Source organism: Sinocyclocheilus grahami, unplaced genomic scaffold (assembly GCF_001515645.1).
Source record: "Sinocyclocheilus grahami isolate Dianchi unplaced genomic scaffold, SAMN03320097.WGS_v1.1 scaffold206.1, whole genome shotgun sequence".
Lineage (NCBI taxonomy): Eukaryota > Metazoa > Chordata > Actinopteri > Cypriniformes > Cyprinidae > Sinocyclocheilus > Sinocyclocheilus grahami.
Genome location: NW_015505385.1, coordinates 880,234 through 904,022, shown reverse-complemented (window position 1 = coordinate 904,022; position 23,789 = coordinate 880,234). Strand labels below are relative to the sequence as shown.

Genomic DNA, 23,789 nt, shown 5'->3' with positions numbered 1-23,789 from the left:
ACTTAAATTAATTTTGGGCTACCAAAATCTGAAGAATGTCTACCAGCGATTTTGAAATTTTGTGAGCCCTGAAATGTCTAAAGCTGCGGGGAGCGGCAAGCCTGCCGGTAAAGCATGCTGAATAGTAAAAGTAATGCTCTACTGTGCTTTATGGACTTGGTTAGCCAGTTGGCACAGCGCAATGTAAATGCTTGAAAAAAAAACACCCTGGAGCCTTACAGAAGGAAGCCCTCGTGTCTGACGTTGCATCACTAGCCTGAGCGTTCAATCACACGTGTATTTACTCTACACAGACCCCACAGACCTGGCATCTGTGAGCCGCTTCTCCTAGACAGCAGTGAGATTAAACGAAGCGCAAATGCAGACTTCTCAACTCATCTTCTGAGAAAAAAAGAACTGCCTTTTCAGATGACATCTCATTGATGTCTGAAACAGCACAATTTCCAAGACCAAATTGAGTTCTAGAAGAAACATCTGAGACAAAGGAGTAGTTCACCCCACATGAAGTCTGTCTAAATTGGTCAAATTAAACACAATAATTTAATCTTCATTTGGTTGAACTTCAAAATGTCTTTGCAAGTAAGCAGTTCACATCTGCATGCCGTTTCAGCGTGACTGCTGAGCGTGAACTAAAACACTGAGATATTACTGTAATCCAGAGGATTTAAGAGTATGATTAAGATGTGACGGAAGTAGATGAAGAAACCTGTTATCACTGATACCTGCAAACACAAGAGAGTGGAAATAGACACTTGAATCCATACAGCTGAGGAGAGACGATTTTGGTGAGATGTTTAAATGGTGTCACAATGTGCTGTGGTCTACCGATGTCACGTGCTTATTCATTTTCTAACACACTGAGATACAGACAATCCAGATGTACAAACCTGTTGCTTCTGCATGACCTCCTGCTCCAGTGGTTTTAGTAATAGAGCTCTGCTGCCATCTTCTGGCTGCACTCCTGAACACTAGACAAAGTCAGCAAAAATAAGGCCCAATGTACTGATGTACATTAATATTAATATGAAGATCAGATGTATTGATTTTTAATATGTATTGATTATTAATTTTTAATAGTTGTTCTTTGAATCAACTTGTTTATCTTCAGTTAGCACAGGTTTTGTATTTATTTTGGTCGTAAGCCCTTATTGATCTGATCGTATGCACCTCAGTTTTCGAGTGAAACAAAGCATTATTTGTGGATAATACTCTCAAATGTAATAATAATTTACTCAAATGTGCATGAGCTCAGATCAGTGAGGTCACTATACAAAAAACATACTAGTAACAACAATAGGACTGATAAAAATCATATAGAATATTTCAATTTAATCAATAATAACAATTCTTCTAAAAAATGTATTTTAGTATATTTTCTGAGTAAAAACGTTGTCTAATATTATTTATTAAATTGGGCAATGAATATTCTAATAAAATATGTTTTACACAAGACACAAACTGGTTTCTCTTCCCCTTTCAATAAATATGCGAGTCTTGAATATTCAATTCAACATCTTGTGTATACAACCTGGCTCCAAAAAGAAATACAAAACCTGTGCTAATTTAAAGAAAAGTTAAAAATTGAAGCTAATATTTGGTATTAATATAGCATACTGATAGATTTATAAGCTTTTCCCCAGACTGGGAGCCACTCAAGTGTAAAAAGGTGGGGACAATTTCCCCAAAAAGTACAAAAATTATCAAAAATCGGTGAGAATATGGTGGAAAAACACCTCAAACTGGCTCAAAACTGAACAAAAATATCCAATTTGGTACAAATTCTGATATTTATATGGACAAAAAGTAGGTACTGACATAAAATGCATGTAAATCAGTGGTCGCTCTATATCTCCAATAATATGTCTTAGTAAGATGAGATTGAAATGCTCCAAACATATAATGCAGTGATTGAGAGCTGAAGAAATAAAGGCTCCTCAGAAGACGTGAGATGTTCTGGAGGCTTGAGAAGATCATTCCTCCGCTGAGGAACAGTGAAAGTAAAGCTGCTGGAAACAAATGCTCCTCAAAAGATCCTGAGGATCAGATTTGAGACTCTAAAACATGATTGATGGAGAATCAAGTAAAGCTGAGCTGCTTCAGTGCAGTAAGAGTTCATCTGGAGATATGACTGCAGCTATTCTGACGCTTACTTGATCAAAATCAGTCAAGATTGACAGCTAAAAGACACGTGAAGCACGAGCTGAAGGAGGATGTTTGTACCAATTTTTTATAGCTGCATATTTAGGATTTATTATACATTCAGATTTAGTTTTGATAGAATTATTTGCTTTACAACACTATATAGTTAAGTAAATCTGTAGGAGTTAGTGCATATGTGGTCAAAAGCAATGATTTATTGAAGAATACGTGCTCACCCACACATATAATTCTTGGTTGGTGAGCTCGTCCAAGCTGCATTACTGTGTGACCAAACACAAAGACATTGTGAGCCGTCTCTCTGTTTAAGCCCAACACATGCCATAACCAAAACCACAGCTCATAAGACTGCAGCCCACTATTCCAGGTTATGTGAAAAACACAACAAAAAGGCCTCTTTCTTCATGATCTGGGTCAGGGTGATGAGGGCGGCACGACTTATAAACAGTTGTTGTGTGCCATTTATTCAAAACTGAGCTTTTAAAAAAAAAATTGGCTTTCTACAGTAAGTGGTTTCATTTACATGACAAACTCAGTCAGTGCGGTTCATTTATAATATCTGATGTGACTTTCAAGACAGAGTCAGTTTTGTTAATTGCAATAACCAGCTCCAGTCTGGAGTTAACTTTCAGAACAGAGCTCTATTGACTCAACAAAAGACAGATGAAGGGCGCTTCGGTGCAAGCAGTTGGTCTGTCTCCCAATGAACAATGAGGGATCAAAAATGAATTATTTTAAAGGGGTCATCGCATGCCCATTTTCCACAAGTTGATATGATTCTTTGGGGTCTTAATGAAAAGTCTATAACATAGTTTGGTTAAAATTTCTCAATGGTAGTGTAAAAACACCTTTTTTTTTACCCTGTCAAAAACAACTATTTTCAGATCAAGCTGTTTTGTAGCATTTTCCTTTAAATGTTAATGAGCTCTGCTGACTCCGCCCCTTTCTTCCAAGCCGCTGTCTGAGGGATTGTTTACTTTAGCCGCATTCATCCTGAAACTTGCTAATTAGCTAATAAGATTCATTAAAAAACCTTATACTCACTTCTTCTGTAGATGAGGCTGGATCACAAATGATTTCGCGCGAACATACACGCGTTTATGTAGATCGGGGGTGCATTCCCTTCAGAAACAAATAATCCTCTGCGTCTTCAGCGGCTCAGATGTCGGGAGTAAATGAGGACTGCTGTGTTCATTATTACATCCAACAACAGAACACCTCAATCGCTTGTTAGGAGTCATTCTTGTCTACATCTGCTCCGGCGGTGAAACAATGGCGGACTGATGACAGCACACTCAGGGCGGGTCTAAGGTAAGACGCCAGTCCTGTGCTGAAACGCTACTGTCAATCAAACTATCGTGGGAGGGGCCTGTCTGTGTGAGGTCACACAGACAGGCATCTGAGATCGGCTCGATTTGAGAAAGAGGAAAACATTTAACCAGATAAAAAAAAACCGGGGGGGGATTTTTATCATTATAGGGTGTTTGTGTACACACACTGCCAACACACATTTCAGTTCAAACTACTTGTAAAAGTGCATGTAGCATCCGATGACCCCTTTAAGGAAGGCTTCTAATGTGATGAATTGCATATTGATATTGATTGCAACCTTCTTATCCACCTCGGCATAATCAGAAAGTTTAGGGGCTGGAATTGAATCCATTGCAGTTCACGTCAAGCTGCTGCCACAATGCATTGCCTGATGATCTGATCCATAAATATGCGATCCAGCTGAGCTCGGTAAGAAGCTTATGGAGAAGCATATTCAACTGGTATATGGGATTTTGACATTCAGTTTCTTTGGTCGCCCTGTAGGATAATGCAACAAAGTGATGGACTAAGAAGTAAATGTGCAGTTTGAACAAAAGACCGAAGCTATGCGGTGGAGGACAAAAATGAGATCACTTGAAGTTCAGACGGGCTAAATTGAACTGTGCATTGTAAAATTTACACCAGGGAAAAGATTTTGCATTAATGCACAGGAGTAACATGTTGTTGTAGATTAGCCACATTGCAAGAGGAAACCACAAGACTAATGGCCACTTCAAGAGCAAAACATTGGGTTTCCTCCGCATTCTCTTCGTAGTTCATATAATATTTTGACTGAAACACTTCTGGCACTTTCCATGAATACAGAGTACAAAGCAGAGTCTGAAGTAATTATCATCCAGAAAATATTCAGATGTCAACCTGTGAAATGTGCTGTTCTTATTATCTATTAAAGCTGCTAATTTTTATTTTTTTTTAATGTTACCAACCTTTGGGACAGATTTGTGTGATTGTGCAATTAATATTAAAATAAATATTATATTTAAAAAAGAAACGGGGAAAAAAACTAAGTTTTCAGAGCTAGTTTGGGACCAAATATTGCCTATAAATTAAATATATAATATAATATAATATGATATAATATAATAATGTTACATAACAATATTATTGATAATTTTTTTCTTGGATAACAGTGTTGAATTGTTGAGTTTGATTAATGTAATTACCGTCAAGAATGTCATAATCCATGCATTTGATGCAAAAACTGATTGTAATTTTAACGGCAAAAGATTGTTCCCTTGTGGTATACGGTCAGAACCTGAAATAAGGACATTTTATGTATTTGTACAGTGAAATATTAAGTTTACAGTTTTTAAAAGTGAAAAAGAACAGGTCATCGTATAATTTACATTAAAAATGTAAATTGTCATTCCCAGAATTCCCTGTGCGAGATGAAAACATTAAATTACTCTTAAAGTAACAATCTGTGCCAGAAGACATCAGTTAGCCCCAAAACAACAGCAGTTTATTACTTCTTCTTCGTTTGAGCAATGAAATGAAAAAGTTCACACACAGTGCAGAACAAATGAACACAAATGGGTTGTACAGTAATTATTTTACGTCATTTACACGTGTGAATTTGACCTTACATTTCACCTTATTATTCATAGTCCTGTTGCATATCTGTAAAAAAAACATAACATTGTCCATAAAATGACAACTTAATTTCATAACTTGAAAGCAAACAGCTGACTGGAAAGACTAGTTCAAAAACATCCAATTTACTTAGTCATCATTGCCTTTCATTCAAATAAGTGCACAACATTATTGAGAGCATATGGTCTTTAAATTAATGACGGGAAACACTCATGTACACACACACCTAAACAACCCCTCGAGTCACTCATTCAAGTTTGAATAATTTTTCAAGTATTTTGCAATCAATCTTTCCGCCCTGTCTGAATAAATGTGGTCCGTGAGTCATTCATAAATCTATGGAAGCCTGTTTCCGCCATTGAATAAAAAATAAGAAAAGATCATTGTCTTTTTATCTCACAATTCTGACTCTTTTATTTCTTCTTCTTGTAATTCTGACTTGTTTTCTCAGAATTGTGAGACAAAAACTTGCAATTGTGAGTTACAAAGTCCAATTTTGAGGGACAAAAACTATTTTCTTACAATTGTGACTTTATTTCTCAGTTGCGACTTTTATTTCACCAAATTGTGACTTTATAACTCGCAATTCTGTTTGTTTTTTTGCACAATTGTGACTTTAATATCTCACACAATTCTGACTTTGTTTCGCAAAAAAATAAAAAAAGTTAGAATTTTGAGATAAAAAGTTGCAATTAGCTTTTTTATTTTTTAACCAGTGGCAGAAACAGGCTTCCATATAAAACAAATAAAAAAAGACATAAAATGCATTAAGTAGAAAAATATTCCATTGATCAATAAACCTATACACCGAGAAGAAAGGCTGCTTCGGTCACTTTTTTCAGTGCAGTCAGCTGACATTCGAAGATTCGTCCAATGAAAAGGCTCAGCCAAGCCCCACGTCCAGTGACATCATGACGATGAAGCCCAGAATGGACGTCCATGAGGCCAGTTTTCCGTTCCCGCTGTGAAAGAAACACACATTCAGTGGCATGTGAGCATCGGCAGTCTTTCGCTGTGCTGCTGCTCACCTGACTTGGGCTTCAGGAATGATGTCATCCACCACCACATACACCATGGCTCCTGCAGCGAAGGCCAGAGCGTACGGTAGCAACGGCTCCGCCAGCACCACGGCAACGGCCCCTAGCAACCCCGCCAGAGGCTCCACCATCCCACTCAGCTGCCCGTACCTGTGAGGCACACACACACACAAAACACTGCAGCGCTCTGAACTCTTCCATTAGCAGGCTTTAGAACGTCTCAGAAACCAATCAGGACATATTAGGAATAAATTAAGACAAATAGACCATAATAAATGTTTGCCTACACAAGCAGCTTCCTTCTAAGACAGCATCCTAACTAGTAGCTGACCAATATATTGCTAAGACTGATATATTAGCCGAAATTTGGCTTTTTATTATAATTTTACATTTACATTTATTTTATTTATTTTTATTTATAAATTACGTTTTTTTTTTAAGTGTCAGAAGCGGGACTTAAACAGTCAAATGTATTTATTTATTTGTTTGTTTGTTTTTAATTTTTCTGTTTGGCCCATATGTGTCAGAAGCGGGACTTAAACAGTAATTTTTCTTTTCTTTTAAAAAGTTTTTCTATTTAGCCGATACGTGTTGGAAGCAGGACTTAAACAGTAATATTTTTTTATTTATTTGTTTGTTTTTATTTTTTCTGTTTGGCCAATATGTGTCAGAAGCGGCACTTAAACAGTACTAATTATTTATTTATTTATTGGTTTGTTTGTTTGTTTTTATTTTTTCTGTTTGGCCAATATGTGTCAGAAGCAGGACTTAAAAAGTAATTTTTAAAAATGTATTTATTTTTGTTATGTTTTTCTGTTTTGCGGACAAGTGGCAGAAGCATGACTTAAATATGATTTATTTATTTATTTAAAATGTATGTTTGGCCGACAAGTGTCTGATGCATGATTTAAACAGTAATTATTTATTAATTTTTTTTTTTTTTGGCCAATAAGTGTCAGAAGCGGCACTTAAACCGTAATATATAAATGTTTGCCTACACAAGCAGCTTCCTTCTAAGACAGCATCCTAACTAGTAGCTGACCAATATATTGCTAAGACTGATATATTAGCCGAAATTTGGCTTTTTATTATAATTTTACATTTACATTTATTTTATTTATTTTTATTTATAAATTACGTTTTTTTTTAAGTGTCAGAAGCGGGACTTAAACAGTCAAATGTATTTATTTATTTGTTTGTTTGTTTTTAATTTTTCTGTTTGGCCCATATGTGTCAGAAGCGGGACTTAAACAGTAATTTTTATTTTCTTTTAAAAAGTTTTTCTATTTTGCCGATACGTGTTGGAAGCAGGACTTAAACAGTAATATTTTTTTATTTATTTGTTTGTTTTTAATTTTTCTGTTTGGCCAATATGTGTCAGAAGCGGCACTTAAACAGTACTAATTATTTATTTGTTTGTTTGTTTTTCATTTTTCTGTTTGGCCAATATGTGTCAGAAGTGGGAATTAAACAGTAATCTTTCTTTCTTTCTATATTTTCCTATAATCTTTCTTTCTTTCTATTTTTATATTAAGTTTTTTTTCTGTTTGGCCAATAAGTGTCAGAAGTGGGAATTAAACAGTATTTATTTATTTGTTTCAAATTAAGTTTTCTGTTTGGCCAACAAGTGTCAGAAGCAGGATATAAACAGTAATATTTGTTTGTTTGTTTTTAAGTATGTCTGGCCAATACGTGTCAGAAGTGGGACTTAAACATTTTTTATCCTGATTGTCTGATAAGTGTCGGAAGCGAGACTTGAACAATTAATTATTAGTAATTACTAGCAAATACTATGATACTTTCTCACACATTTGTGGCATTTAACAAATAGGCAATTTTATACTTCAAGTGAGTCTTTGAATATGTAATAAATATTTAAATCAATGAACCTCGCAAACTCCGCCATTGGCCGTCCAAAAAACTCCATTTCTGTTGACCACTAACCCTACCTGAAATGAACCTCATAGCTGACAGATTTAAAAAGTTTCACAAAGGTACATTTTACACCAAATAAGGCTGTTTACCAAATGGATTGGACCCCAAACTATAGCCAATTTAATAAAACAGATTAGGCTTATCAGTCAACATTTTTTTCCACTGAGCTTGGCGCAGTGCTTCTAGGATCATCTTATCTGCAAACTACAGTCTCTAAACTGCTCGGAGCAGCCTTTGCACTGGAAGTGCCAAAGACACCTTAAAAGGGCACCGATGCAGGCAGCTCACTAGGTTTTGGATGTGAATGTGTTTCTGTCTGGACTCACCAAAAGGATCGCCATGTGGACACCCCAGAACCCCGCAACGGGAGACTCACAGCAAGGCCTTCTGGAAAGTTCTGAATGCCAATGCCAATAGCCAGATTTCTGAAAGAAACAGACAGATCTTTTCAACTTTTTCACATGGCAGATCGGTATTAAAGCGGTCCAAATGACCCTGCTTCTGAAGCAAAACTGTACATTTTTGTCTGTTCCTTCAAATTCTAATGGCAATTCGTAACTATTTTTATATTTTGACGAATTAGTGGCTAATGTGTATGAATTTGTACGTCTTGGAGAACATTCTAGTTGTTGTTCTTTTCAACATAAATGCATGTGAATGAGGACTAAAACTTTCAAGCTCCAAAATGCCAAAAAAGCTCTATTATTAATGGCTACAAATGGCTTTTTTATTCCAAATCTTCTGAAGAAATGTGACCCTGGAGCACAAAACCAGTCATAAGGGTCAATTTTTTTAAAATTAGGATTTATGCATGATCTGAAAATCTGGAATCTGAGGGTGCAAAAAAATCTTTTAGATTTGTGGGAAGGCGCTGGGAGCCGGTTTCTCTCCTGAGGGTGGTCTCGGCCGCACAACTGATAAGCAGCTCTGTTTGTTTGGCCTGCACTTCTCCGCATCGTAATGCAAGCGGCCTCTAGAAGTTCCCGGAAACCTCCCGGAGCCTGCGCTCACAAAGCAAGAAAAGCTGCTCTGTTTTGACTCCCCCTCTCCACCAGCCCAACACTCTTTCACTGCCTTCTTCAATCTCTCCCGCTGTCGATGTGCGCTGGCATGCACTCAACGTACTGCCCCCAGAGAAGTCAGATTAATGACAGCTAGTCACGGAAAGGCTTACAGCACCCGCGTAATGCTGGAGAGTTTGAGACTGAAGAGAACCGATTCAAACTCTTTCTTACATGCAACACAGAATCAAAGTAATGCAACAAAAATGAATGTGCATGAAGGAGAACTAGGACTGTCAAGCTCCAAAATGACACAACACAGCGTTAAACTATTATTAAAGTGATGCAAATCGCTCTTCTTCCAAGTCTTCTGAAGCAATTGTGTAAATATTTGTCCGTTACTTCAACACAATCTCATGGCAATTTGTAACTAATTTACATTACAGCAAATTGGTGACTAATTTGTATGAATTTGTACATTTAATGTAATGCACATGAAAGAGGACTAGGACTGTCAAACTCCAAAATGACAATCAATCAATAAATAATAAAAAAAACTTCACCACTAAAATATTACAAAAGTGGACAAATGGCTCTTCTTCTTCCAAGTCATCTGATGCAGTACTGTAAATTTTAGTCTGTTCTGTTTAGTCTGTCCGGTCCTCATTCATTGTAATTTTATGCAAAAGAGCGATGAGTACATGACTCAAAACTGCTCCTTCTGTGTTGCACAGAACAAAGTCAAGTTTGAAACAAAATCCTGCAATCCATCTGCACCAATCTTTGGAGTTACAGGTTGAAAAAGTACCGATTCAAACATTTATTTACATTTTCATTAGTTTACTGGAAATCAAACCCATGACCTTAAGGTCAAGCTCTACTGTTTGAGCTACAAGAATACAAGAATGCATGAACATACAAAGAGAACATTTGATGCAACAAGATTTCAGTCTGTGCACACTGAACATGAAAATGCAACGCAATCCCAGCCAACCAGAACATGCATATTAATTATGTGGAGTGAGTTTTTGGGCCAATGAGCTTTCATGGTAGGCGGGGCTATAACATGCAATGCAGCAGACAGTAATACAGTTTTTATTACTCGTCATGTTAATGCATTGCGTCTGGTTAGGTGTAACTAATTTCCCAGTTCAGAGCAAGGTAAAAAGTGAAAAATTCAAGTCATGATCAAATGGCAGTCAATGGAGTCATTGTTGGGGAGGAAAAAAAAAAAAAGTAGGGTGGGGACTCGGTTCTGTGCATTAGTTGTTGATTGGATGGAGGGAGAAAGGCGCGGGGTTTAATCAAACTAAATGATTGCAGAAGTCCTGCATATGTCATCAGAAAGAAGTGACGATTCACCAGAAGATTTTGAGGTAGCATTGATCTCAATGTGAAATAATTACCAGATAAACCGAAGACATTTCAAGCAAAATGGGCTTTCAAAAAACACAATAAAAAAAAAAAAAATGAATAAATGCATTTTTCTATATAAAAAAGATGAATTTAAACCTTCAGATCAAAGTTGTTTTAATCATGAGAAATATAAATTCAGTAAAGTATGTGTAAGTTTTAATTGGCAGTGTGGAGACTATAACATTTTGAGGTTAATTTTTTATGGATTTTGCATGGATTAAGATCTATGAGATGCATTTAGAAAATAGATGGGGTGATTTTCCACTGCATGTCGGAATGAAGAACGGATGAGAGGACAGGAGAAACTTTGGTGTGGCATAATGAAAGACTGAAGAGAAAACCAAGGGGAGTTTTCGGAGAAGGGCGAAGCGAACTCGCTCACCCAACTGAAGAGTCCACGGCCTAATGTTCACACAGAGTGGAAACAACAGCCCTTCAGAAACATGTTTTCCCATCCCCAGGAATTCTTCTCTGGCATATTTCACTCCTCTGAGGCAGGTCTATTTCTGTGAGGCTTCAGTAACCGCAAGCTCTCAGCAGTAAAACAGGGTGGAGATCTCGAAAACCTACAATGCCATTCCAGCACGTCCCTTTCTTAGCTCGGTACACGAGCTCAAGAGCAAGAGAGAGTGGGTTTTTGATGCAGTGTGTGTCTGGGCTGACGTCTGTATTAAAACAAACAAAAAAAGCATAAAGGGAAACATTCCAGCGTTATTGCAAAAGCATGAAGAAGCCTACATTGAGAGGGGAAGACAGTGGCTCCAGTGTCTGACCACAGAGCTCCTCTCTGGGCACAAAGGGCCTTTGGTGCCCCCCCTCCATCCATGGGGGTCTGCCCTGAATGGGCATCTGTGTGTCGGGAAGAGCATGGGGATCTGGACGAAATGAGGGAAAATCCCCTAAACCATCTGCACCAATCACTGAGGCTTTCCAGCGACCTTTGACCTGCGCACCCGCTGCTTTTCACTCACAACTGTGGGAAAATTTACCTACAAACCGTTTATAGCAGCCTCTGTTTTGCCGCAACTGGCTCAAAGCAGTGCCGAAACATTAAACTCAGCCAATTATATATTACATTTTGCAGTCCTATGTAAATTAATTAATTATAAAAATGAATTATAAAAGGTTACGCTAAATATTGGTTTCTAAAAGGCATGGGCATCGCTAGGCCATTTTTAGGGGGGCTATACCTATACACTAGAAATGCAAACAGTAAAATGTTGTGTTTGTACAGTAAACAGGTTGTGTGTGAGATCATGAAGACTTGAATTTGGCTTATTCAGTACTCAAATGTTATACCTATCTATGCAATACAGTGGAATACTGCAATAAGTTTAGTATACGACCCCTATTAATCAAACATTTTTTATTTTATTTATATATTTTTATTATTATTAGGCTATTATTATTATACCCTCACTGGGGGCTAAGCCCCCCTAAAATGAAAATCCTAGAATCGCCACTGCTAAAAGGTAATAGAAATAACACTTTTTAAAAATGTCAGGATTACACAAGATTAAAAAGGAATAAAAAGTTTTATAGAGAGAGAGAGAGCAACTTAATTATTTATGAAATATTCAAGAATTTAGTCAAAATGATCAATCAATCTACATAGAAATTTTTAATGAAATATTCAAGAATTTAAGCAAATCTGAACAAGATTAAAAAAGTAGCATTGATCTCAATGTGAGATAATTACCAGATAAACTGAGGAAATTTCAGTCAAAAGTATAAGCATTAAATATTCACGAATTTAAGCCTTCAGATCAACGATTTTTTAAATCATGAGAAAATGCATATGCTAATGCTCTAAAAGTCAGTAAAAGACTCTCAAAATACTATACATATACAAAATACAACGTTTTATTAGATATTATTGTCTTGTTGCTCTGCACTGCAAAGTTTTACTGGCGAGTGTAAGATGCTGATCACAATGTTCGTGCTGGCTTGTCATTTGCCATTAGTTTGTTTCAAAGAAGGCACAGACCAGAGCTTTGCTGAACCACACTGACATCTGATACTGTATGTACAGCTTCTACAGTATCTACACAAAATCTACAAAGCTGTATAAGTATTTGTATACTCAAAAGTGCATACAGTAATTATAAATTGCATTTAAATTTTAAATCACATTATTTATTTATTAATTATTTATTGTTACTGGATGAATATATGTATGAATATATAAGTACTGGTATAAGCAAATATATATAAGTATACGAGTATAAACTGCAATTAAATTTAAATTGCATTTAAAATTGAATTAATTTATTGATTTAATGATTGATTTTGGTATTGGAAGAATAAAGTATTTTTTAAGCATGAAGTACAAAAGTATAAATTGCATTTATTTATTTGTTTGCTTGCTTGAATTAATATATGTCCCACACTACTGCTCAGAAGACTGAAATAATTACCATTTTGCTCCTTTTTATTTATTTGATCAAAAATACAGTGAAAACATTAATATTGTGAAATATTAAAAGAACTGTTCAAAAACATACATTTTTCCAAACTTTCAACCGGAAGTGAGTGCATCACTGAAAAAAAAAAAAAGATTAATTGAATTTACTAAAAAAAAATTAAGGTGTGTGTGTGTGTGTGTGTGTGTATTTGTGTAAGTACGTGTTAAGTAAGTATATGGTTACAATTGCAGCGCTTAAAAAGCTCAAAAAACCTTGTATTTCAGCTACATGAGGGAACAATAATGTGATCAATTACTATTATACAGACACATTCTGTCCCATATAACTCTAACATCCAGCACTGTAACGCAGAATCTCACGGTTTCCTCTCTCAAACGTTTAGCTCTTATAAAAGCAGCTTTGAGAACGGCAGGTGCTTCTCTGAAGAAGCCAGACAGAAAGTTGGATTGTGGGCCATATTTCATGTATAAACACACAAACACGCACGCACACACACACATACACCCGCACACGCACGCACACACACACACACTTGCACACGCACACACACACACGCACACACACACACACACACACACACCTGTAGTGTGGAGCCAAGTCCTACTAAACCTAACCTGAATGATGTCCAAACTCTGATTAACAGCATTTGCTCACAGAAAAACCTTCACTGTTCTGAGGAAACCCAGATGCACATGTTTAGCACTGATTTTTAGGGGAAAACTGCACAATTATGTACATGAGGCATTCATATTGGTAATGAATGTAATTCTTTTATTATGGTCAACTAATCAAATGCCATCAACATGCCTTTCCTTTTAGGAAAAAACAGACAAACAAATAATAAGAGGGCAGGGTGGGTTGAAGAGAACTCTGCCAAAACTCAATAAACAAGAGAATAAAAGCGGGTGAGATAAATACATTTTTCCAATCCCTTAAGGTTTCTTAAAGGGTTAGTTCACCCAAAAATGAAAATTAGGCTGTGTTTTACTCACCCCCGAGGCATCCTAGGAGTATATGACTTTCTTCTTTCAGACGAATCCAGTCGGAGTTATATTAAAAATAGTTTCATGGCACTCAGCGGGTGTTGCATTGCTTCAGTCCAAAAGAAGTTAAATAAAAAGCGCCCATCCATTAAAAAAAAAAGGCCTCCTGTAGCGAATCGATGCATTTTTGTTAGAAAAATATCCATATTGAAAACGTAATAATCACTTTAATCTAGCTTGCGCTCACTGTTGTACACGGAAGCAGCTCCGGGCGGATGACGTATAAGTTCAGCGCTGCGCATGCGCCGGTGAGTCTCGTGAAAACCAACGTTTGTTACCAGGAGCAAAGGAAGCAAAGGAAAACCAGTCTCCTCTTGGCTTATATCGAAATCCTCCGACATTCTTCTTTACAAATCCTCGTTTTGTGCTTCTAATAAGTGACCGTTGTTTTGTTTTGATCTCTCCGCTGTGCTTCCACGTTCGTCACTTCTGAGCGGAGCATGCGCAGCGCTGAACTCATACGTCATCCGCCCGGCGCTGCTTCCGTGTACAACAGTGAGCGCAAGATAGATTAAAGTGATTATTACATTTTGAATATGGATATTTTTCTTACAAAAACGCATCGATTCGCTACAGGAGGCCTTTGTTCATCCCCCGGAGCCGTGTGAGAGACTTTTTTTATGGATGGGCGATTTTTATTTCACTTCTTTTGGACTGATGCATGCAACACCCGCTCAGTGCCATTAAACAGCTTGAAAGAGCAAAGACAGTTTTAAATATAACTCCGACTGGATTCGTCTGAAAGAAGAAAGTCATATACACCTAGGATGCCTTGAGGGTGAGTAAAACACAGCCTAATTAAAATTTTTGGGTGAACTAACCCTTTAAAGCCCTTATCATGTGAGAGAGATGAAATGAAAGCGCAGAAGGGAAAACAGGGTGCGGTGGAGGAAATGGAGGGATGTGGAGAAAGAGGGAGAGAGATGGATGAGAGACAGAGAGCCGGAGAACAGGGGCCCTATGTTTTAGAGTTTCGAAGCACAATGTGCTCTTTGAGGACTGCAGAGAATAACATTTAGATAGAGAGCCATCAGTCCAGCCCTCTTTCTCTCCTGCTTTCTTTTCTCACATCACATTTTCACAGCCGCATATACAGAACTTTTTGAAGCGTAGACAACTTTTAGCACACAGTTCTTCTCATAGTTTACAAACCCCATAAAGTCAACGTTAATCATTAGAAAAAAAATACAGATCATTACATTTGTAAAATGCAAATGTTTTGAATAAATAAAAGTAAAGCAATTAATGGGTTAAAATGTTTATTGAATAATTATTTAAAAATAAAATAATGTATAAAATATTATTATATTTATTATTATATATATATATATATATATATATATATTAATAATAATAATATTGATCATCAGAAAAATAAGAGATTGTAATTTAATTGTAAAATACAAATAATAATGTTATGAAAGTTATCAATAAAAAAATAAGTGAAAGTAATTCATGAGAATTTAAATATCATTAATGTATTGTTTTTTTTAAAAACACTTAAATTATGATCTTGACTTGATTCTTATACTCATAAGCTCATTTATGCATTTATAATAATAATAATAATAGATTTATTTTAAAATAAGCGATCATTCAAATTGTAAAATGTAAATTATATAATTTTGCATAACTAAAAGTAATGCAATTAATGGATTAAAATGGTTATTTATAAATTCATGAGCAATTAAAGCTCATTAATGTATTATTATTATTTTAATTACACGCATATCTCTTATTAACCTGAGATACTATCTTGATATGATCCTTAAACTCAACAGTTGTTTTTAATTTAGCTAGTAAACACAGTGGGCATTTTTTCCCCACAGACAAAAAAAATTCAAGCAACCACAACCTGAATAATACATCAAGTACACGATGGGGAATATCAGACAAAAAACAAGCTCTAGCCGACTTATTCCTGATGGATTTGGGGGGAAAGGAAACAAGAAACAGGGCCATCACAAAGCTACCAACTCAAATCCACAAAAACAATCTTTGTTTAGCAGCACTGGTCATTTCTGACCGATCCGTTCACTGAATTCAGCAGATGAGAAAATATGATCGCTTTCAGCCCAGTGTTAGTGGTGCTTTACTGCAAAAGCAACATAATGCATGATGTTGAGGAGCACAGAGACGCTGGAGACGAAGGATCGGGACATTAGTGTTGTTCGTTATTCTAAAAGCAATTCATCTGAACGCATGTGGAAAACTATTGCAGAAAATGACATGAGAAAAGCATGGAGAAGAAGAAGCTGAAATGCACCGATGTGCTTATTAGAAGATTATATTCAAGTCGTTTGTGTTGCATACATCAAGTCTTTCTAAGTATGGGTGATTTCATAAGCAGTATTAAAATTAATCATACAGTAAATGCAGGCTTCATTTGTTTGAGGAGGGCACAACCTTCATCTATAATTGCATCATGCTTGCACCAAAGTCTCCTAAAGGCAAATCAGAGCCTACAGTATTTCTATCCAGTCAACAAACATGCAAGTATGTCAAAACAATGATAAACTCTGATTTAAGCTTCTTTAGCTTAAATCATGCAAAAAAATGTATATGTCATCTTCACTTAAAAAGCAATTCACATGAAGAAGGAATAAAACAGGGACTTGTTCTTGAGAACAAGTAAACCCTGATCTTGATTTTAGATTTTATCTATTGTATCTAACAGTCCTCAAATAAAAAAATTAAAACATAATCAATCAATCAATCAAGATGAAAAATGCATGATACCATTTTGTCAGTGTTTATCATTAATTAATTCAGGTCAAATCTGGATTTGACAGCCTTCGGATTTTATATATATATATATATTATTTTACATATATAATATATTATAGTTCTAAAAAAAATTTTTTATAAAATAAATGCATAAAAAACAAACAAAACATTAAAAAAAAAAGCAATATTTAATTACATATTTTTACTAAAACATTCCAATTAATTAATGAAATATTTCAAGTATACAGAGGAAAACAAATTGAATCAGAAACAGAGTCAATTCATCAAAACAAATTCATGGATTTGACAGACTTTAGATGCATCTAATACATGCAATTGTTCTCAAAAATAAATGAATAACTTAATTAATTAATTGATCAATGAAGGGAAATGCATGATAACATTTTGTCAGAGTTTATAATTAATTACATATCATATGTGACCTTGGAGTGTCAATTTTTTAAAATTGAGATTTATACATTATACATTTATACTGAAATCTGAATAAATAGCTTCCATTGGTGTATGGTTTGTTAGGATAGCACAACATTTTGCTGAGATACAACTATTTGAAAATCTGGAATCTGAGGGTGCAAAAAAATCTAAATATTGAGAAAATCATCTTTAAAGTTGTTCAAATGAAGTTCTTAGCAATGCATATTACTAATCAAACATTAAGTTTTGATATATTTACGGTAGGAAATGTACAAAATATCTTCATGGAACATGATCTTTACTTAATATCCTAATGATTTTTGGCATAAAAGAGAAATGTATAATTGTGACCCATACAATGTATCGTTGGCTATTGCTACAAATATCCCCCAGCGACTTAGTTTGACTGCTTTTGTGCTGCAGGGACACACATGTCATCTGAAGCATCCTGGAGCAGATGATTGTGAGGAACTGAACCGTAAAACTCTTGTCAGATGAGTATTAAATGAAGAAACACAACTCATTAAACTAATGCGCTGTGCTTCATCAAAGAGACACATTATACATCAGCGAGAGCAACCCGGGGGAAGACATAAATATTACCATACAGCCTATAGATCAGAGCAGGAGAAGCACATCCGTCCACACAGATCAGCTCACATTCGCTTTCACATTAAAACCGTCTGTGAGGAGCCCAAACTGATGCCCATCTCAACTCAATAAGAAATCGGTCTGGAAGTGTTTCGTTCTTGGCTGACAAGCTGTTTATGATTTTTTGCGAAGGTCCATTGTACGGCAGATTCCTGTCAGCATGTGTGTTTGGTTAAACCCGCTCACAGGACTAGTAAACACAGCGCCGCGGTTTAACGCAAATAACTCCAAACGCTGCTAGATCAGCTCCAAAAAACATCGAACGCTGACGCCAATGCTTCAGTTTGACAGAGTAACAGCTACAGCTTATGAAAAGACTTTTGAGCATAAACTATAATGAAAATGTGTGCTATAAACATTCACCAAACAGCCTTTCTCGCCAAATAGATCCAACTAGTTTAAAACCAAATGTACGATACACTGTAAAAAAAAAATACCGTGAATTTAACGGTAAAATGCTGTAAAAATGCTACAGTAAAAACCTGTTAAATGGTTAACGGTAAGTTCCCCTACTACACACGGTGAAAAACTGTATGGGACATTACATGTAATTTTACAGTACATGTTATTCCAGCTGAGTTCGTCACGTTTAGCTAGAAATAATATAAACTTGTTGTAAAATGTTTTGACGGCTCTAAGATCACGTCACCTTCGCTGCTGAACGTGATGAGGAGTGACTGCACTCATGTCACACTTATCCAGCCAGGATTAGTTCGTTAACTAAAGATAAACCATTCAAATATTTTACATACAATAAATGTTCACTAAAATGAATGAATGAATAATATTTTAAACATTTTATTTTAGCTATAGTTGCCAAGGCAATACTTTTCAAGTTTAAGTACTAAAAATAATAAAGACTAAACTAACTAAATAAAAAATAATAAAGATCTAGATAGAAGAGAGATAGATAGACAGACAGAGAGACAAAAATGCACAAAAATTACTAAAACTAATTCAAATTAAAGAGAAAATATAAAACATAAAATAACTGAAAGTAAATAAACTAAAACTAATAAATAAAAAATAAAAAATACTATATAGCCAGTAAATAAAAAATGAATAAAACACAACAAATTACTAAAATTAACTAGTTAAAGAGTTATAAATAAAATATAAAAATAACTGACAAAATAATAATAATAAATAGTATACAGAAATAAATAAATAAAAAAATGACAAAAGCACAGCGAATTGACTAAAAGTAACTTAAGAGAAAATATGAAAATAACTGAAACTAAACAAACTAAAACTTCTATTCAATTCAATTTATTTGTACAGAGTTTTTTCACGATACAAATCATTGCAAAGCAATTTTACAGCCAATTAAGTTTCTACAATATTTAGTGGTAGCTTATCAGTGGTGACTGTCAGTTAATGTACATATTATAATGTATAATGTACACAAAAAGACTCACAATATTGTAATAAATATCATGAATGAATGAATGAATGAATTTGCAACAAAACTACTAACTATGTAAAATAGTCAAATGTAAAATAGACAATAGAAAAATAAAATCTAACTCAAAATATTAGCAAAAGCAATGCTACTAAAATAACTCTGATCCCAACATTCCCCAAACTCTATTCTGCATGTCTGGGCCGGTGGACTTCAGTGGATCTGTACCTTCAAACGCTGCCTACACTGGAGCTACACAAACCCGTCCCCGCTTCTCTGAAGAGTCTCTGAGCATCTGGTTTGAACAGTCCACTTGAGTATGTGCGTACTGGGGAATGCAAGGACTGCTTTGACTGGGAGAAGAGTGCTGGGAAAGAGGGAAGAAACAGAAGAGTGGCTTTCCCTGGAAAACAAACAGACTTTTGTTTCAGAGCGCAGAGAGAGAGAGAGAGAAGACTGTCTGCCTTCTGCGGCTCACGATGGAGAACCAGACAGTTTCAGAGACTGCACAAACACATCCAAAAACCTTCTTTAGAGCTCGGAGGTCAGGTCGAGACGTCCAGATGCCTCTCTGAATAAACAACCAGAGACAAGGTCAAATAATGTTACGCTTGTGTATACCTGTCCAATCTGGAAAATCGCGAAAGTACACGACACGGGATTGAGCATAAAGTTCAGAGAGTTTATGGTTTCAGTAGCATCCAAAAAGAGGATGCAATGCTTTGCAAACATGGCTTTTCAAGAGTCCCCGCTGACTGAACAGTCTATAATGTCCATTATTAGCATTTGTTGAGGGTTTTTGATGTTTGGAAAGCATGTTTTAGTTCTTTAATGAATGGAAAACACGATCTGACGTGGCTTCCCTGTGATGCTCAGCCAGCTCACCTTAATTACCACAAACTAATCACGCTAATGTAAACGCTGTCTCTTCCCAGAAATCCCTTAAAAGAGGGTCTGGGATTCTCCTGGTTCCCGAAACAACAAACTGAAGGATTTTACGGTCATGCAAGTATCAAGTTCATTATTGCTTTAACCAGAAAGAACAGAAAAAAGGATAAAGGAGAATAGAATACAGTGCAGTATAATAGAACTAAAGCAGAGTTTTTGCGAGATGTAAACTCAGAATTCTGTGTTTATACCTTGCAATTACGAGAAAAAGTTTTTCTTTCTTTCTTTCCCTTGGTGTTCTTTAGCACTGATGCAACACAATATAGACTTAACATTGTGTGTAATGAATGCTATATTTTATGATGAGATTTTATCATTCTCCAAAAAAATAAAAATCTGCCACAGAATAAAAAAATTAAAAAAGGTAACTACAACTTTATATCTCACAATCTGCATTTGGTTTCTCTGAAGAAAAGGTGACAGAATTATAAGATATAATCTCAAAATTCAGAGAATATTTTTTTTTGTATTCTGTGGTGGGGGAGAAAGTTCAGAAAAATTGAATTAAGAGATATAAACTAAGAATTATGAGAAAAAAATCTGAATTCTGTGGTTATACAGTATCTTGCAATTCTGAATTTATTTCTCACAATTCTGACACTTATTCTCCAAGAAAAGTACTTTTATTAATTTGCCACAGCCTTACATATTTGCCTCATAAACAAAGCCAAATTATTATTATTTAAAATTATTTTTTATTAAATTCCTTTTAAAGTGAAAGTTTTTCAAACATGCATAAGGTATTTTTTAATGAAAATCTCCTACCATATTATCATAAAGTTAAATATATAAGTAGCTTTATCCTTTTTTACATATTGCTTTTATTAAGCAAAATGTAACTACATTGTCGACCAGCTTTAATCTGTTAAATGCGACATTAAGATATTACAAACATCAACATCATGGTTTCTTGTCAAGCTGAAACGATTGTGAAAAGTGCTACAGAAATGAAACGGACTCTATCTCTGTTTTCAGGCTGACAAAGGCCTCTTTCTTATGCCGTATCATAAGTTCAGCACACCGTAGAAAGCTGCTGCCTGTGTTTACTTCTTGAACAAACCATGTATCTATTCATCTTTTAATCACGAGCAAACAGAAAGCACGAGCCCTCAGCTGTCAGTGCTGATGTAAAGAGATTACACGATCGTAAGACTAATGCAGAACAGCTTTCCCTATGGAGAAACACACACACGGTACGACACAAATACTAAATAAAGACGCGTATTCTATCGCAACATCTGCAAGCTTCAGCTCACATCTGGATGGCGGTCTCTCTCACACACACAGGACCTCATTGAGACCCATAGTGGAGTCCAGGTGCTTCAGCGCTTACAATGCGGCTCTGATTCTCAGCGACGGCTAATAGATTCCATCTGGTGTGATGTGAACACTTCCTTCTCGCTCCAACCCTGTCTGCCAGGATTCTCCCGCTTAAAACATACTAACATGATCACAACAGCACATGTGAGTGTGTGTGTGTGTGTGTGTGTGTGTGTGTGTGTGTGTGTGTGTGTGTGTGTGCGTGTGTGCGTGTGTGTGTGTGTGTGTGAGTGAGTGAGTGTGTGAGTGTGTGTGTGTGTGTGTGTGTGTGTGTGTGTGTGTGTGTGTGTGTGTGTGAGTGTGTGTGAGTGTGTGCAGAGATCTCACAATACCAGCTTTGTCCACTTGGTGACAGCAGCACACAATACTGTCAGAAAACACTGCATGTGCCCTTTAAAGAAATAATTTACCCCCAAATGAAACTTCTGTCAATGTTTCCTCATCCTCACATCCTTCTGGCCCAATATTAATTTGACAGAACGATTAGGCGGAAACTGTTCTGTAATACGCCTGACCGAGCGCTCAACTCTTAACAGAAGAAGCATCTCAGCATTTCATTTTCACTCATTAAATCTTAGTCATTGAAAATCAGCTTCTTCCTCAGTGTTTTTGCCTTGGTTTCCAATACAAATATCTACACATTCTTAGATTGAGATATATTTACTTCAGAAGCAAAATGAGAAATGTATCAATATTTTGCATATTAAACAAGAAAAAAATTAATTCAGGCTGAAAATCTTTGTATGCTCAACATTTATTATGCCTTTCCATTCGCTTGTAGACAACAGAAGCTCAGAAGTTCTGCTTTTGTGCTTAGCGGAAGAAAATAAATGTGCTGGAATGATATGGGGTGATTAAATGTTTGAAAAAGTTTTGGATGGACTATCCTGTTCATGTCTTACCTGGCGCTTTCAAACGTAGCCGAGGGAGTTTTGCCGACCGCTCCAAAACCCACGCCAACAGCCAAACCCTCTGAAACACACAAAACACACACCTGGTCACGCTTTCCCCATTCGTCTGCTAACAGCCATTAAAGGGATGGTTCTGTGATCATTTACCCGCCGTCATGCTGTGCGGAACACAAACAGATTGTTGCACAGACCCCAACATTCTTCAAATTATATTCTTTTTTGCGCTCCATACAGGTTTGGCATGGCATCATTTTAATTTTCAGATTGCTTTTAAAGATAGCCTTAAGGCCTTAAATAGACCTTAAAGAAAAATATTATAAAAACTTAATTTTGGTCTTTGATTATAATTGGCTCAGCCATGTTTAAAGCCATTGTAAAATACTTTTGTTAAATTGAATGTTGTCAAATTGATGTTTATTACATTACTTTAGTGTCATTTAGTGTATTTTTCATGTGTTTCTGAAAAAAATATCCATTAACATTTTTAAAAAAAAATTGCATAAACAAGAGGGAAAAAACTGTTAAAGAATAATAATCTTGCTTGTTTGCTATTTGAATTAATTTTATTAAGCAAACAAAACAAAGCAAAGCAAAACAAAACAAAGCAAAGCAAAACAAAACAAAACAAAAAGCAAAGCAAAACAAAGCAAAACAAAGCAAAGCAAAACAAAACAAAACAAAAAGCAAAGCAAAACAAAACAAAACAAAAAGCAAAGCAAAGCAAAGCAAAACAAAACAAAACAAAACGAAAAGCAAAACAAAGCAAAATTGTGACGTGTCAAAATTTGCAAGATATAAACTCAAAACTGAGATATAAACTAAGATTTGCAGGATATTGACATTTTGAGAAGAAAAGTCAGAATTGTGAGATAGTAAGTCGTAATTGCCTGTGTTGTTAAAAGCTGTTTAATTAATGTTATTATAGTGTATGTTAAATATATTTTTAGTGTATGTTAGTGTGTTATGATGGTGTGTGTTTGTGTGACTTTCTCATCACCATTTTATAATAAAGGTAAAATTCAGATTTGAGTCATTTGGTATATTAACATTATTTAAGTTTATGAAAAATAAAAATCTGTAAACTTAAAATGTTGCTACTGTATTTTTTACGGTAAAATTCTGGCAACCTTTCTGTTTGATTTCATTTTTGAGTCATATGTTTCTTAATATTTAACAATGCATTGTGTGTTTCTGGTGACCACTATATATTAAATGTGTAACGTCGGACAAAGTTCCTGTTCAAAATCAAAAAAATGTGTACTCTCAGCGAGTCATCGGTGCACGTGTGGGGCTGGATTTGTCTTGATCTCATGTGGTTTGTTCTGCTATTTGAGTTTAGATTTCAAACATCTCGCACAGCATTGAGACAGATGCACTTTTTCAATCCAGCAGCACCTCAGCCACCTGATAAACTGACATCTAATCAGAGTCCAATTCAACTCCTATCATCCACTA

General features: G+C 35.6%; 1 protein-coding gene and 1 long non-coding RNA gene across 2 annotated transcripts in view; one reads left to right on the top strand and one right to left on the bottom strand.

Annotated features, from left to right (window-relative positions):
• The window catches only part of LOC107595660 (uncharacterized), a 14,837-nt gene extending 9,354 nt beyond the window's left edge, over positions 1–5,483 (top strand). The window contains exon 3 of the long non-coding RNA XR_001610284.1: positions 4,948–5,483. This is a non-coding gene — a long non-coding RNA (uncharacterized lncRNA). The remainder of the gene's footprint in view (positions 1–4,947) is intronic.
• A 324-nt stretch (positions 5,484–5,807) lies between these two features.
• LOC107595643 (zinc transporter ZIP11) overlaps positions 5,808–23,789 on the bottom strand; it is a 94,887-nt gene continuing 76,905 nt past the window's right edge. The window contains exons 7-10 of the mRNA XM_016286123.1: positions 22,326–22,395; positions 8,381–8,479; positions 6,111–6,269; positions 5,808–6,044 (exon numbers count right to left, since the gene is read on the bottom strand). Of these exons, the coding sequence (XP_016141609.1) occupies positions 5,966–6,044; positions 6,111–6,269; positions 8,381–8,479; positions 22,326–22,395 (407 nt within the window). The 3' untranslated portion in view covers positions 5,808–5,965. The remainder of the gene's footprint in view (positions 6,045–6,110; positions 6,270–8,380; positions 8,480–22,325; positions 22,396–23,789) is intronic.